Source organism: Papaver somniferum, chromosome 10, assembly GCF_003573695.1.
Source record: "Papaver somniferum cultivar HN1 chromosome 10, ASM357369v1, whole genome shotgun sequence".
NCBI classification, from domain to species: domain Eukaryota; kingdom Viridiplantae; phylum Streptophyta; class Magnoliopsida; order Ranunculales; family Papaveraceae; genus Papaver; species Papaver somniferum.
The window spans coordinates 29,936,526-29,953,813 of NC_039367.1; the positions used below are offsets into that span (position 1 = coordinate 29,936,526).

General features: G+C 36.4%; 1 protein-coding gene and 1 long non-coding RNA gene across 4 annotated transcripts; one reads left to right on the forward strand and one right to left on the reverse strand.

Annotated features, from left to right (window-relative positions):
- Window positions 1–6,094: 6,094 nt before the first annotated feature.
- LOC113315466 lies at window positions 6,095–6,829 on the forward strand. The gene has a single exon (XM_026563742.1). It carries the CDS (start codon window positions 6,095–6,097, stop codon window positions 6,827–6,829), a length of 735 nt encoding a protein of 244 aa, XP_026419527.1.
- A 1,400-nt stretch (window positions 6,830–8,229) lies between these two features.
- Window positions 8,230–14,213, reverse strand: LOC113317579. 3 transcript variants are annotated; one of them, XR_003343671.1, is made up of 6 exons: window positions 13,934–14,213; window positions 13,274–13,346; window positions 10,598–11,666; window positions 9,201–9,315; window positions 8,719–8,785; window positions 8,230–8,600 (listed from the first exon to the last, which is right to left on the reverse strand). It is a non-coding gene; the product is annotated as an uncharacterized LOC113317579 (long non-coding RNA). The 3 variants fall into 3 exon arrangements; XR_003343670.1 differs by lacking the exons at window positions 13,274–13,346; window positions 13,934–14,213 and adding an exon at window positions 12,037–12,523 and having other exon boundaries at window positions 10,598–11,040; window positions 11,573–11,666; XR_003343669.1 differs by lacking the exons at window positions 13,274–13,346; window positions 13,934–14,213 and adding an exon at window positions 12,037–12,523.
- Window positions 14,214–17,288: the final 3,075 nt, after the last annotated feature.

The window sequence follows — 17,288 nt, forward strand, 5'->3', positions numbered from 1 at the left end:
AGTTTTAAGAAACTATATAAACCTTTTAGTCCCACATCGGGGAGTTTTTCTTCTTAAATTGTTTTATTCCATTATATAAAGAAATTCACTCCTTTTGTAAAATCTATGGGAAAGGGGTTGCTCTATATTTTAGAGGGACCCCTAAGGGAAAATATTTTATAGCGTTTTTTTTTAAGCATTCGCGATTTTCCTTAACGGTTTTTTCGGAGTTGCCAAGCTCAAGTTGAGCATCTACTACATATGCTAGTAGTAGGTGTATTAGGGTGTTTTATCCTGGAGATATCCGTCCTGTGAGGGCTATAGCATCACTCTTGAGTGTAGCCGGGCGCTAATGTCTTAAGGACAACGTGTTGAACACGTGACTCACTCTGTTTTCCAAAGTTTTGCCTTGTTGCTGTTGCGGAGATACGGGGAGCTTGTTCGTTTCGTCAAAACAATCACTTCCATTATAAAGAAGCTAAGTATCAATAACTTTTGCTTATTTGATTTTTCTTTGTTTTTGATTATTGCACCCAACAATCTTAAGACATTAGTATTTGTAATAATCGAAAACGATTGATTGGTTTGTGAATCATGGATGTTAATTGTGGAGTGAAAAACAAAAACGAATTTCTGGTCAGCTGTAGAGTTTCAATTTTATCTTTTAATCTAGAAGTAATTTCGATGAACCCTTTTGACACAACGTAGTAGACATCCTGATAGTTACCCGCGTAAAATTTCAGAATTTTTGGAGTTGTAAAAGTATTTTTTTGATATTTTACAAAACATAAAAACGTTTCTGAAAAATTCTGACGAGCAGAAAATTGTTGTTAACTAAATTAATTTTTGTGGGGTAACCATGAGTTTTTTGAAACGCTGATTCAAACGAAGTTTGTATATATAGATGTTATCTTCAAAACTCATATTTTACTTTCTGATTTGGAATTGTGATTTGTAAATAAAGGTGTCATCTCCGAGGGACATGGCTAATAGCCGCATGTGGTTGGAAACAAATCTTCCAAAGATGGCAAAGTTGAGAACATCGAACGCAACTCTAAGCATGGTCTTCATGATAAAGGTATATTTCGTAAACCTGAATCCGGAATTACTTTAGTTAAGGGTGAGTGTTATGTTTGTAAAATTTCTGGCCACGCGGCAGTAAATTGTAGACAACATAAAAACCTTAATAAGTAGAAAGTTAATGCTAATTTAGTTGAAACAAACTAGAACGAGTTTGGTGGCATGATGTCGGAAGTTATTTTAATAACCAATGTGAGAGACCAGTAGGTGGACTCTGGAGCCACCAAGAATGTTTGTTGAAACAGAGACCTGTTCACCTCCTATCATAGGATAGGGGATGTCGAGAAACTCTTATTGAGTAACTCATATGCAATAGAGGTTGCATAAAAGGAAAAGGTCGAGCAGAAGCTCATATCTGTAATGTTCTCACATTGAATGAAGTTTTCATGTTCCGAGCATATGCGAAAATCTTGTATCTTGTTCTGTTGTAGATGGAAAAATATTTAAGATCTTAATTGAATCTGGAAAACTTGTTGTAACTAGGCAGTGATTTTTTAAGCAAGAGTTATAGGACTTTGGGTCTATATAAGCTTAACGGAAAAACTGATGATGTGAACGTAGTTGATTCTTGTGATATCTTTGTGTGATTGATTGTTTTACGTGGTAGACTTGGAACCGTAAACTTATAAGTCAATGCTTAACTGGCTAGCATAGGCTTCGTACCCAAATTTAGTTTGGATTTTGAACACAAAAGTGAAATCTGTGAAGAATCAAAATATGCTATAAAATCTTTTAGCACAAATGTTCAGAGTAATTCTAAGCCTTTAGAATTAATTCAGTTAGGCCTAGTTGACATGAGTTCAACCCAAAACCACTGTGGTAAAAGATGGTTATAACTTCCGTAGATGATTGTACGAGGTACTATCTTGTATACTTGCTTAGGATAAGGATGACGCCTTAGAAGCCTTAAGATCTATAAACTTGAAGTTGGAAACCAATTAGAAGCCTTGAACATAACAACCGTATCCTTAAGGAGATGATAATTTCCATGTTGATTAGTTCAGGATTACCTGCGGCCTTGTGGGGGGAGGCAGTCCTCTTAACTAGTATATCCTGAATAAAGTACCCTTTAAGAATCAGATGAAACTCCATATGGTTTATGGAACGGTAGATGACCTTCTTATGAATGTGGGAAAGTGTGGGGGCGTTTGACTAAGATTGTAATTCCTCTTCCTAAAAGAACTAGATTGAAACCAAAAATGTTGATTGTGTTTTCGTATAGGGTATATTGAGTATACTTCTACAAATAGATTTTTGGTTGTGTGTTCTGATTTTTTCTGACATTGGTGTGAATATTATTACGGAATCTAGGGATGCTGAGTTCTTTGAACATGTTTATTCTAAACCTGTACCTCATTAGAGATGTGTTGTTGATCCCCTAGATTTATCTTCAAATAGTCAGAACTTATTTTAAAGGAAGATGAAGTTGATGTTGAGCCTAAGAGAAGTAAAATAATTAGACTTGAGACTTCTTATGAAACCGACTTCATAACATGCCTAGCTTAGTCTGAGCCACAGACTTGTAAAGAAGCCTTGATATCTACTGAAACCCCATTCTGGTAAGAAGCTTCATTTAGTGAAATGGACTCAGTCCGTTGGAACCAGACTTGGGAGCTTGCTAGTTTACCTCCAGGTTGTAAGACCATGGGATGTAAATGAGTCTTTAAGAGGAAACGATAGGTAGATGAAACTGTGGAAAAATATTAAGCTAAGTTGGTAGCTAAAGGCTATAAACTAAAAGAAGGTGTAGATTTCCTTGATTCTAATTCAATTGTGACGGAAATTACTTCCGTTGAGATACTAATTGTTATTGCTGCCATAAAGAACGTAGAGATACATCAGATGGATGTTAAGACAGCTTTTTCTAAAACCGTGAATTAGGTAAGAAATTTACATAGATCAACCTGAAGACTTTGTAGTGAAAGGTTGTGAATACAAAGTTTGTAATTTGAAAAATCTTTGTATGGTTTTCAAATAAGCACGTAAACAGTGACATGGAAAATTTAATCATGTGATAATGGATAGTGGATTTAAATTAATGAATCTGACAAGTATGTCTACAAGTAACTTGTTAAGGATGTCTGTGTAATTGTATGCTTGTATGTTGATGATATGCTTGATACAAACATAGATGTGATCAATTCCACTAAAAACATGCACTGAATGAGAACATTGACTTGAAAGACTTGGGCCCTTTTGATGTAATTAGGGATGAGGATTAGAAGATAATCAAACATTTATAAGTCTTAGTCGTTCTCATTATGTTGAGTTGTGCTTAAGAGATACAATCAGTCTGATTGTAAACCTGCTTGTACTTCGTACGATTATTCTTGTAGTCTCAAGAAAAATAAGGGTAGTGGAGTATCTTAACTTGAATACTCAAAAGTTATAGGATGTCTGATGAATTTAATGAACTGTAAGAGTCCAGACATTGCCTATATTGTGAGTAAGTTAAGTGGATATAATTGTAGTCCAGAGCAAGAGAATTCAGATGCACTGAGTAGAGTATTATGGTACCTAAAATACTCTTTTGATTTATGAAAGGTATCTTGTTGTCCTTGGGACTTTATGATGCAAACTGGATAGTTGACTCAGAGGAGTCTAAGTCTACGAGTGGATATGGTTTCACTCTAACATGTGGGTTTGTTGTTGGAAGATTTCCAAACAAACATATCGCTCAATTCATTATGGAATCTGAGAGTATTGCGTTAGATAAAGCATGAGAGGGGGCCGAGTGCCTAAGATGATTTTTAGAAGACATTCCTCTTTGGCATAGGCCTGTGCCAGCTATATCTATACATTGTGTTAGCCAAGCTATAATAGTTAAAGCTAAGAAATAACTAATCTCAATCGGCGTTATTTCCATTGATTGGATAAAGTCCAAGGAGAATATCGCGCAATCTTTGACGAAAGGTTTGTACAAAGAGATAGTTAAAAATGCATCGAGGGGTTGGGGCTTAAGCTCATATATTAAACTTGCCATGAAGGATACTCAACCTTGCTGACTGGAGATCCCATGATCAAGGTTTCGAATGAGACAACTAATTTGTGGTGGGTAAAGGTAAACACTATCAGAGATTTTCATTCTCTGTCCCTTCCCTATGGTGTAGACGTGATAGTGTGACTGCATGTGGAGGATGACTTTTTAATAAGTCTTAATGAGTTCTATAGTTTCAATTTAAGATTGAAGTGGGGTGTAGCAGTAACACTCTTTATGGAAACTCACCTATCTGAATGAGGAAGTGGGTCGCTTCCTGTGAGAATATGAGCTGATTCTCTAGAGCATTCTGAGAAACAGGATACGTCCAGGGCCAAAACGGACAAAACGGCACGAGCTTGGCAGCAATCTTGGAGATATCACCCGTGGTTGTTATCACGAATTACATCAAATGCTAGCAGTTCAAGACATAGTTCACTGTCTCTAGCAAGTAATTCTGGTAATATCTCACTAAGCAAAGGTTCAAGACCTCATGGACACATCTGCCTAAAATGGTATTTCCTGCGTTTTTTATGTGATTTTCATTTTGATGGTTTTGGTATTACTGGAACTTAGGACCTAAAGGTCACTAAGGGTTCACTAGTTCATGCTTTTTCACTTTGGTGAAAGATACCTGTAGTCTCACCATGTGAGAATTAAAGATGAAAGCTCTCAATACTATTATGATTTATGCAATCCATAGTATGACCCTGGGGTCAACACACTTTTGTGTGAGGGAGAGGACGTAGAAATGACTAGTATGATTTCAACACTTGCACGATCAGTCTGTTTGGATCGTGAGGTTGGGATGTTTATTTACCAAGATCTATCTGTGTTTTCATGTTTTAATGAGTTTTCATTCATGTGGGGGATTGTTGGAAAACGATTAATAAAAAAAATAATTTTTTAAAGTTTTAATAAAAAATTATAATTTATTGTTTTATTTTGTGAATGAAACTTTTTAGTCCCACATCGTGGAGTTTCCAATATTTAGTAGTTTTAAGAAACTATATAAACCTTTTAGTCCCACATCGGGGAGTTTTTCTTCTTAAATTGTTTTATTCCATTATATAAAGAAATTCACTCCTTTTGTAAAATCTATGGGAAAGGGGTTGCTCTATATTTTAGAGGGACCCCTAAGGGAAAATATTTTATAGCGTTTTTTTTTTAAGCATTCGCGATTTTCCTTAACGGTTTTTTCGGAGTTGCAAAGCTCAAGTTGAGCATCTACTACATATGCTAGTAGTAGGTGTATTAGGGTGTTTTATCCTGGAGATATCCGTCCTGTGAGGGCTATAGCATCACTCTTGAGTGTAGCCGGGCGCTAATGTCTTAAGGACAACGTGTTGAACACGTGACTCACTCTGTTTTCCAAAGTTTTGCCTTGTTGCTGTTGCGGAGATACGGGGAGCTTGTTCGTTTCGTCAAAACAATCACTTCCATTATAAAGAAGCTAAGTATCAATAACTTTTGCTTATTTGATTTTTCTTTAGTTACTATATATCTTGATATGCTACATGGATAGATATTCGCGTAACAACCAAACAAATATAGACAACAGGAGGAGCCATTTGAATCATCTTGTCTCCGAGACAGAGATAATTAATAAATTGCAGTGTTAGTAAGTTGAAATATCATTTTACACCATCTGTTTACATGCTTTTTGGTTCCTAAGTTTGAACCTTTATAATAAAACGCAAGGCTGTCAAGATTCCGATGGTTGGGAAACATATATATCGATCACTGTGTATCATTACAAATCTTTCTAGGTAGTAATGTATTCATGCACGCACTTGTACATTTGGTAATTCTATAGAGTCAGTTGGGGACATACTATTTGTCATTGATGGAGGGAACAATTCAGAGACAGTGGCGCGTATAGAGGAAGTTCCACCACATGAATGCATCCCCTTGGTGTACAATGCAGAGATAACCCGAGTACTGACTATAAAATGAGCACCAGGTGAGAACCAATAATCATCATCGAAATATCATCTTCTACATTAACTTGTATATCTAATCCAAAACGTTCTTAGTTTTTTTCTAAATAAGGAAAAAATGTCTTCCTCAAACAAAACTTTCCATGCTCGTTCAATCAGTTTGCCCACCAGATCCAACCCACTCGCTGCTGCAGTTGAGGAACAACTCTACAAATTGAGATCTTCAGTTCTCACCTCATCCATTTCCAACAACTTGGTTGCTCTAAAGGACTTGTACGAATGTGTTGAGGATTTCCTCTCTACCGAAGATGGAAAATGCCTCGACGCAGTCTTGGACAGATCTGTCATGTTGTTGGATGTCTGTGGAACCATTAAGGATGTTTCATCTCAAATGAAGCAATCTGCCCAAGATCTTCAGTCATCTATCCGAAGGCAATCAAATGAGTTTGACGCATACATGACCTCAAGAAAGAAAGTCTGCAAAGTCATCCAAAAATGCCTTTCAGATCTTAAGAAAAACACCAACAAGAACAATGATCTTGTTACCGATGTCCTAACAGAAGTTGAAGCAACTACGCTTGCAGTTTTTGAATCTATCTTGTCTTTCCTATCTGCACCAAAGCAAAGGTCACTAGTCTCAAAGTTGACCACCAAAAGTGCAACCCAACAAGTTGTCAATGAAGTAACCAAGATCGATGTCGCATTGAAATCCAAAGTCATTGAAGCAAAAGACGTGCAGAAGTCATTGGCTACCCTTGAAATGAACCTTCAAGAACTTGAAGATGGACTAGAATCTGTCTTTAGGTGTCTGATCAAGAACCGAGTTTCTCTTCTTAACATCCTCAATCAGTAGATCCAAAGATATATTCACCTCCCATTGGTATTTTCCGCCTTTTATTAGGAAATGCCTCATGGAATTTTGACTGTACATACTGTATACAAATGAAAAACAAAGTAAATCAATACAAGAAACACTTCACTCGAAACAATTGTTCATCATTTTCTTTTTATCATCTTTTCTGGTGTTTTTGCAAATTTACATTCGGTAATTTTATGTTCCATCATTACAGCACATGAACTACTCAATTAAGATCCAGAATGAATAAGGAAGCATTGACATTTGATTATTATATCAAATGAGCATGTGAAGATACTAATTGTTAAAGCTAACAAGGGAACATATGCACAGAACTTGAAGCTGTCTAGATTCCATATGTTCGTAAACTTTGGATCTTCGATACCAAACCGTGTGTGTGCATGACTTATCATTTATGAATATTACACCATGAATGACGCTGATTGTTAGCATATAATATTAGAACTTATCTTAATTGCATTCGTGATCCTGGATGGAGCTCTGGCAACCAATTAAGTTCCAGCTGGTAGAATATCAAAAAAATGGACAAAAGGAATCATACAAAATCTTGTTATGCAAGGTCAATGCTTAAGGTTCTTAAATATAGGCACAAAACGGTAGATGCACAAACAGCGCTACTCGAGCACACATGCATATAGATTTAAGCAATGACAACGACAGATGCTAAGAAAATAAACAACTGCTCTTCACTCAGCATTTCAAATGTTATATGCATTTCTTTTGTCACCGTTACCATGAACAACCTGCAGACATGGTAGATAGTTGTAGTAGTTCCACCACATGCCAACCTGAAAGAAGCGACCATGATAGTCTAGCCTTGCAATACCAATAACCTATACCAAAACTGGAAGAAAAATATAACCGCTTAATATTTGGGAAAAATATAACCGCTTACCAGTTGTGCACTTTTGATTTTCGAAGGACATTTGATGATGATATGCTGTTAATGAATTTTACTATCTAGATACTCAATTGTGAGCCTTGAACATATGCATTTCACCTTGAATTTTGAGGAACCCGGTTTTTGGTTACAGATTTTGGTTATTCACACTCCCTTCCACGAAACATTTTCCCTAGGCACCCGCTGGAATTCGGACCCTGGAACAGTTGTTGTTATTGATAAAGTCATTGTGAATTGCTGATTCGGTTGACAATTTGCTTCTGGAATGGCAAAAGGTTCATCGAGTCCAAGAACTGGATTGAAACGTGAATTTGCGTTCGTTAGGAATGTCAATCCTATTAGTGTTCGTTGGGCTGGAGCTAGAAAGCGGCTTCGACAGGAATGAACTGACTCAAAGACCCAACGGCTACTGGCACAAACAAGAAGACTTTGCTGGAATGGAGCAGTACCTAATAGTTATTAGAGAGTTTTGGAAACCATGTCTAAATTGCTAAAACAACAAACTATAATTGAATTAAAGCTAGCTAGCATTTCTTACACTGCTGCTAGTGATACTAAATTCCTTCTACTTATACAAAAGTAAACCGTTATACTACTTGTGCAAATTCTGTATTTGATAGTTACACTTCCCATGTGAGTAAGAGGGAGGAAACAAAACAAATTAAATCTGGTGAAGTAAGATTACTCAAGCTGTCTTACTAAGGTGCTAGAAAGCTCTCTTGTCCTTCTGGTCATTTCTTTTTCTTATCGTCTCATCCAACGCTACCAACTCTCAAAACGTGGGGAATGCGAGTACCGGTAGGAAGAATACCATGGATCTGTGTTCATTGCCGGTAGATTTTCTTCCTGATAAAAACACCAGACCCAAAATCAGTAAACATGTACCAGTATAAGCATATCTTGCAAACCATGGGTTCAAATTAGACCAATCATCATGTAGTCAGAAACTGGGTGACAATCGTACCTGCAGCTTAAAAAGATCCCCTCGGAGTGCCTGCGCATAACGCAAGCTTCTTTGCAAATGCATCCGCCTGGGGAGAGGCAAATTATAATGACAAAAAACAGAAACCAATTATCATTGAGAAAGGAGACAGACAAGTTAAAAGCAAGCACAAGAAGAATGTCTACAAAATTACAGATCCATACTTGAAATTCAAAAGCTCTGCCTACAAGATTTAGGCCTGAGCTGACAAGGATTTGGACGAGAATAACAGTAAGGGGCAGCAAGGAAAAAGTCATATTAGTGACCCTAACTGAAATAAATAAAATACAGCCAGACAGTATACTTTGCGTTTGCGAGCAGGCCGTAAGAATGATATCATGAAAAGGGAGTTCTTCTAACATCATAGCAGGAGGACAAAACCTTTTTTAACAATGTTTTTTACAATAACCAGTAAGAGACACTACTGTTCTCCCTTGTATGACCAGACATTGAGAGAATAATACCTGAAAGAGGATGAGCCCAATGAGTACTGGCTGTGTGTCAAACCCCAAAGCTTTCAAATGGGTCCATTTGCGTTCTTTAAAAGAGTATAACCTCCAAATTGCAGTAAGTGAGAATCTGCATCATATATACAGGCAAGTTGAAGTTGCGTACACATAGATAAAGATGGCCAAGCTAATGCACCTCTTGCATGATTCAGAATGTTTGCACCAACAGAAATGATACCTATCTTAAGATCATTTTACATAAATTGATAAGGAAACTAGGTTACTGAAGTAGCAGTTGTTTAGTTTGTGATAATGTCATCCCAATTAAACTCAAGAGGAAAAGATTTAAAACAGCCCTTAATTGGGGGCCCCTGAAAATAATTAGGGGCCTCACCAAATTTATACCCAATCTATTTATGTTAGGGGGTTCCAAAATGTAGTGAAAATACTATTTTGTCCTTCATTAATAATAAAACTTAAAACTCTATTCACCCTTAATCCCAAGCCTCCATTTCGTTTCCATCTTTTAACAAAAAAGACGGAATCTCTTCTCCCTCTGTCTCAACTATCTTCTCTTCCATTGACGACACGAAGAAAAAAAAAATCAATTACAGTTAAAAGGTCGTCAACCCGAAAATCCTAAATCCTAACGATTTTTCATATGCATGTAGAGATTATGAAAAATCGTTAGGATATATGAGGAGGAAGATAACGACCTTAATTCTGGTTTTTCACTTATTTTTTTTGCTCTAAATTAGAGTCGTTACCGAAACATAGAAACATATAACGATCCCATTTTAAAATTAACGACTCTACGTGAAAAGAAAGCAAAAAACCGTGCCCATTTTAAATGTTAACGACTTCATATGCAAAGAAAGTCAAAGACGATGTCCAAGTAACAAAGATCGTCAAGAAGAGATTTTGCTACAAAGAGCTTAGAAGCTAACGGCCCTTTGTATGTTTTCCATGTGAAATTAATGAGCTAACAACCCTTTGTGCCCAAGTAACAAGCTAACGACCCCAAGTAACAAGCTAGCGACCCTTTGTGCCAAAGTAACAAGCTAACGACCCCATTTTAAAAATTAACGACTCCATGTGAACTTTAAGGGTCGTTAATGCGTAGATTTTTTAGATAACGACCCTTATTAGAGTCGTCAGTGTTCATAATATTACCATGACGATTTTTCATAATCTGAAAAAATTGCAGGTTTGAGTCGTCAACTGTGGTATCAATTAAGTGACGATTTTCTAGAATCGTTGGGATATACATCCCTCGACACTGACGAATCTTAAGGGTCGTTAGTTTATTATACTCCCGACATAACGACCCTCACTCGGAGTAGTTCCATATCGACCATGAATCGACCACTTGGAGCACCATTCAGACAATTTGAAGAGTATAGGAAGTTTACCTGATTGTTTTGAGTTTCGAGTTCTTCATTTTGAGTATTGGTTCCTTCATTTTGAGCAATAAGATTTATCTTCATTTACACCATTATTCAAGGCTTCCTCTATTACCACTAGCAAAGACGCACGTGCGATGCAACTGCCGACTTGTCGTTTCGTCACCACCTCTTGTTTTCTGCATATAAGCATTTCGACGTCTTTGTAGATTTGCTTCCTTCTCAATTTCAGTCATTGAATTATGATCATTGTGTGTACTTCCTTTTCATTTTCAGTCACATCATTACGTTTTTGTTTGGTCAAAACTCGGTGGACCTGTAGTTGAGCATGCCTTTGTCTTTCTAACTCGATTAGTATAGGACTTCGACGGAGATGAGTTAGTGTGTTCTTCATTAAACAACTAATCTTTGAGTCAAACTCCTGCACTTGATCTATCGAAGGAAGCTACATGCTGCCAATAAAATCTACCAAGTAAATAAAGATACTGAAATGTATAATATCGAAGGAGACAAATCCACAATCAAATAAAGATACTTAAATCTTACTATAATAAAGAAAAGAGGGATCAACCACGCACGGCGCAACCCAGACACAAAATATACATGCAAGAAACAGTAGTTCGAAGTTCAAATGTTAACTAATAAGCATATGCACACCAGTGATTACTGATTAGGTACCTAAGAGAAATGGCAGACCCATTAAACAGCTAAGCCAAAAAAAAAAAAAAAACATTAGACTAATAAGCATCTGTTTATCGATAACTACTTTGTTTCTTGCTATTGCTCGCATAAAAGTTTGGCACGTAAATAGTGGGTATCATAATACACATATGTTGAAAGATATATACCTAGTGATATCTTGGTTATAGTCTCTTCAATAATGGCATATATATATCATTACCTGACCTATCCATCCCAATAAGAGGAAACACAGTTGCAGAATTTTACAAGAATCCGCAGAATTAAGTAAACCTGGACCAATACCTGAACTTTAGTTGTATGGTTAGCCAAAATTGAGAGTGGATAAACAAAAAGGTACCAAAATGTGCTCAATGTAGTTAACCCTGCTCATCTTCCACTGCAAAAATAAATTATAGGTTAAATATAAAAATTCAGTGTCACAAAATTTGAAAGAATTAGCAGACAAAGAAGAAATTAGTAAGCATTTCAAAAAAAAAAAATAACCATACATTATCCAAATTAGAGAGCTAGGCAGGTGTTATGAATTTCATGGAAGAAAAAACATGAATTTGTAGCCCATATTTGCAAATATATGCAGCTAAACATATCAAACGTCATTAAATTATCTCATAGGCATTTATGCAAATACTTGGCTGGCGATTTGATAATTAGATAGAAATTGGGAAAGATGTGACAACTCAATTTGTTAGAATTGGAAAAATAGAAATTTGGAAATTTGAAAAGAGAGCATGGAGAAGCATATGCACCTGCAGTATGGCTGTGTCGTGGTGATAATTTAGCTGGTAACGGTGGTGTTGATGGTGTAGTGGCGGTAGTGAATCGCGGTGTCTGTGTATGACGTGTTGAGGAGTTGGGGGTGGTGGTGTTTACGGTGGTGTTAATGGAGTTGGTGGTGTAGGATCGTGGTGTGAGAGTCGGGGGTGGTAGACGATACGGTGCTGATGTTAGTGGTGAACGAAGGATATAGAGGTTCGATTGATGACGACGGGAGGAGGCGTTGCTGAGTTAAAAACACGGAGGGCTAGTTTTGTCTTTTCAGGTGCACATGGCCACCAAAAATATCCCTTTTCTTTATTATAGTAAGATATCTTCGTCAAACATCAATCCATATGATTAATTGAGACAACCTTACCATCAACACAATCATGTATGTTGTTCGAATCTTCACCTACATCATTTCCTCCACTATAATCACTCATTTCAAAAAACCCTAAATTTCCTCCCAAAACTCACTTTCTTCCTCTCCACAACACAAAAACCCAACTTTTCTTTTATCAAAATTTAATCCTTAAATCTGATTTTAATCTAACTAAATTATTTAATAATTAATTAATTTAATTACTAATTGCCACTAATAATTTGGAGGTAATTTAGCCATTTAAAAAGTTGGGGATAAAGGATAACCCCAATTACTATTTCATAACCTTATCTATCCTGTAGCTAAGTGTCCCCAATTATTTTCCAGGACCCCCAATTCAGGGGTGATTTAAAAAAAACAGCGAATGACGACTTTAATGCATCCTCAAACACCCATGGTAGGATATTTTTTAATAACTATAATGGTATTGTAAGTTAACATAGATAGACAGTACTCGAGAACACTTCTCCTTCTTCTTCTAAGCCTTCAGTCCCAAACAATTTGGGTAGGCTAGAAAGATACAAGGACTTCCAAGCAGTCAATCATCTTGGTACTACTCCCGCACTTCCTAAAAGTATACGAGGACTTCCCAAACGGTCACCCATCTTGGTATTGCACCACTGTTCTCGCCCTCTATTAGTCTATTGCTAGCTCGCCAAGCCTATTACGACTCTATTTTCATAGCGGGGTGGCTGGGGGTTTACGGTTGGCTCGCCAATCCCATCAGAAACGTACCTCCTTTACCCTGGATATGAACAAGGATACTTCTCCAACACACCAATTTAATGCATGAAAAGTTAAGTTGGGCAATGCTTATCAAGTTCAAGATTCAAAACAAAGCATACCTGGACAACAATAAATGTAGTAAGATTGAGTTTCCAGTGCCCCAGTTCAACAACTTCCTACTCATTCTTCGCACTGCAAAATGAGTGTAGCATGTTAAACAAGTCACAGTGCAGAATGTAAATCACATTAGTGGCAAGGGCTAAATACTCTGTTAAGAGGTTTTCTCCGGCCATGGTAAGACCACATTGTTAAACAAGGCCACAACCCTTTTGGGAATCAAAGAGGTGAATTACATTACCCATACAAACATAAAGAGTAAGATCTGCCTTATTGGAAAACCAGAAACCTCCGCGAAAGGCCAGAGTATATAGAACAAATAGTGTAGGATCTGGCTATATCTCCAAACAAGAGATGTGTTCATTTTCTGCTAGGTCGGAATCATGGATTAATCATGCAAGCACCAAATAAAGTGTTACAAGTTACAAGATCATGTTAAATTTTATCACGTCTCATTTGTTCAAATTAAGATGCGCCGTTATCCACTCACTGGATTAAGCAGCTAATCTTTCAAGTTTATATAGTAGTGAAACTCAATATAAACCATCGCACATGCATGGATATTTTCCTTAGGTGATTAATAATTAAAAAAAGTGAAGTCATAACAGATCTCAGACAATTCATAACTTCATTCCTATTTTATTTTGGCAATTCTTACATACATATATAAAAGAAAATCCTCCTCTTTGCATTTCCTTTTTCCATCGATCCTTCTCTTTTACTTTCGTGTTATTCTTCTCTTTCAGGTATTCTCTTTTACCTCCATGGCACCAAAAAAATAAAAGGCTGAAAAGGTTAAATCCATGATAAACGATATCAAAAGTTAATATTTTGAGAAGAGAAATCATCGTGCTTGTGAATAGCTTGTTGTTGATAGTGATGATACTGAACCACCAATTCTTCTCCCATGATTTTGTTGATAGCGCCGTTGATGATTTTAGCGTTCAGTAGTTGCCTTCTTTCATTCAGGAGGAAACAGTACTAGTTATAAGGGTCGAGAGGTTTGGATATCAGCCGTTTACTTTAGGGTTGAGTTACAATCGTTGATTTCAAATTCTACTCTTTGTATTAGGGCTGGACTTGGATATAACCCTTTTAGTTAGGTTTTGGGCTTCTGGTGGCTAGTGTTTCAGACCATTTGGGGCATGCTGATGGTCGTGATGGTTGGCAAGGAGCTCATAATTTATGCGCTAAGCTGCAAATGTCGCTGTAATAGGTTGATAATATCCATGACTAAAGTTTGAAACTCGTTCGCACCAACAAAAAAGGAAAAAAAAATTGACGATCAAATGAGAATGCGTCGAATTTTGTGAATACCGTGTTGGAAAACGATTAATAAAAAAATAATTTTTTAAAGTTTTAATAAAAAATTATAATTTATTGTTTTATTTTGTGAATGAAACTTTTTAGTCCCACATCGTGGAGTTTCCAATTTTTAGTAGTTTTAAGAAACTATATAAAGCTTTTAGTCCCACATCGGGGAGTTTTTCTTCTTAAGTTGTATTTGTCAATTATACAAAGAAATTCACTACTTTTGTAAAATCTATGGGAAAGGGGTTGCTCTATATTTTAGAGGGACCCCTAAGGGAAAATATTTTATAGCGATTTTTAAGCATTCGCGATTTTCCTTAACGGTTTTTTCGGAGTTGCCAAGCTCAAGTTGAGCATCTACTACATATGCTAGTAGTAGGTGTATTAGGGTGTTTTATCCTGGAGATATCCGTCCTGTGAGGGCTATAGCATCACTCTTGAGTGTAGCCGGGCGCTAATGTCTTAAGGACAGCGTGTTGAACACGTGACTCACTCTATTTTCCAAAGTTTTGCCTTGTTGCTGTTGCGGAGATACGGGGAGCTTGTTCGTTTCGTCAAAGCAATCACTTCCATTATAAAGGAGCTAAGTATCAATAACTTTTGTTTATTTGATTTTTCTTTGTTTTTGATTATTGCACCCAACAACCTTAAGACATTATCATTTGTAATACTCGAAAACGATTGATTGGTTTGTGAATCATGGATGTTAATTGTGGAGTGAAAAACAAAAACGAATTTCTGGTCAGCTGTATAGTTTAAATTTTATCTTTTAATATAGAAGGAATTTCGATGAACCCTTTCGACACAACGTAGTAGACATCCTGATAGTTACCCGCGTAAAATTTCAGAATTTTTGGAGTTGTAAAAGTATTTTTTTGATATTTTACAAAACAGAAAAACGTTTCTGAAAAATTCTGACGAGCAGAAAATTGTTGTTAACTAAATTAATTTTTGTGGGGTAACCATGAGTTTTTTGAAACGCTGATTCAAACGAAGTTTGTATATATAGATGTTATCTTCAAAACTCATATTTTACTTTCTGATTTGGAATTGTGATTTGTGAATAAAGGTGTCATCTCCGAGGGACATGGCTAATACCCGCATGTGGTTGGAAACAAATCTTCCAAAGATGGCAAAGGTGAGAACATCGAACGCAACTCTAAGCATGGTCTTCATGATAAAGGTATATTTCGTAAACCTGAATCCGGAATTACTTTAGTTAAGGGTGAGTGTTATGTTTGTAAAATTTCTGGCCACGCGGCAGTAAATTGTAGACAACATAAAAACCTTAATAAGTAGAAAGTTAATGCTAATTTAGTTGAAACAAACTAGAACGAGTTTGGTGGCATGATGTCAGAAGTTATTTTAATAACCAATGTGAGAGACCAGTAGGTGGACTCTGGAGCCACCAAGAATGTTTGTTGAAACAGAGACCTGTTCACCTCCTATCATAGGATAGGGGATGTCGAGAAACTCTTATTGAGTAACTCATATGCAATAGAGGTTGCATAAAAGGAAAAGGTCGAGCACAAGTTCATATCTGTAATATTCTCACATTGAATGAAGTTTTCATGTTCCGAGCATATGCGAAAATCTTGTATCTTGTTCTGTTGTAGATGGAAAAATATTTAAGATCTTAATTGAATCTGGAAAACTTGTTGTAACTAGGCAGTGATTTTTTAAGCAAGAGTTATAGGACTTTGGGTCTATATAAGCTTAACGGAAAAACTGATGATGTGAACGTAGTTGATTCTTGTGATATCTTTGTGTGATTGATTGTTTTACGTGGTAGACTTGGAACCGTAAACTTATAAGTCAATGCTTAACTGGCTAGCATAGGCTTCGTACCCAAATTTAGTTTGGATTTTGAACAAAAAAGTGAAATCTGTGAAGAATCAAAATATGCTATAAAATCTTTTAGCACAAATGTTCAGAGTAATTCTAAGCCTTTAGAATTAATTCAGTTAGGCCTAGTTGACATGAGTTCAACCCAAAACCACTGTGGTAAAAGATGGTTATAACTTCCGTAGATGATTGTACGAGGTACTATCTTGTATACTTGCTTAGGATAAGGATGACGCCTTAGAAGCCTTAAGATGTATAAACTTGAAGTTGGAAACCAATTAGAAGCCTTGAACATAACAACCGTATCCTTAAGGAGATGATAATTTCCATGTTGATTAGTTCAGGATTACCTGCGGCCTTGTGGGGGGAGGCAGTCCTCTTAACTAGTATATCCTGAATAAAGTACCCTTTTAAGAATCAGATGAAACTCCATATGGTTTATGGAACGGTAGATGACCTTCTTATGAATGTGTCAAAGTGTGGGGGCGTTTGACTAAGATTGTAATTCCTCTTCCTAAAAGAACTAGATTGAAACCAAAAATGTTGATTGTGTTTTCGTATAGGGTATATTGAGTATACTTCTACAAATAGATTTTTGGTTGTGTGTTCTGATTTTTTCTGACATTGGTGTGAATATTATTACGGAATCTAGGGATGCTGAGTTCTTTGAACATGTTTATTCTAAACCTGTACCTCATTAGAGATGTGTTGTTGATCCCCTAGATTTATCTTCAAATAGTCAGAACTTATTTTAAAGGAAGATGAAGTTGATGTTGAGCCTAAGAGAAGTAAAATAATTAGACTTGAGACTTCTTATGAAACCGACTTCATAACATGCCTAGCTTAGTCTGAGCCACAGAC

What these genes read in the sequence shown, in the direction of transcription:
- LOC113315466 (XM_026563742.1), top strand. Translation starts at nt 6,095, where the DNA reads ATGTCTTCCTCAAACAAAACTTTCCATGCTCGTTCAATCAGTTTGCCC.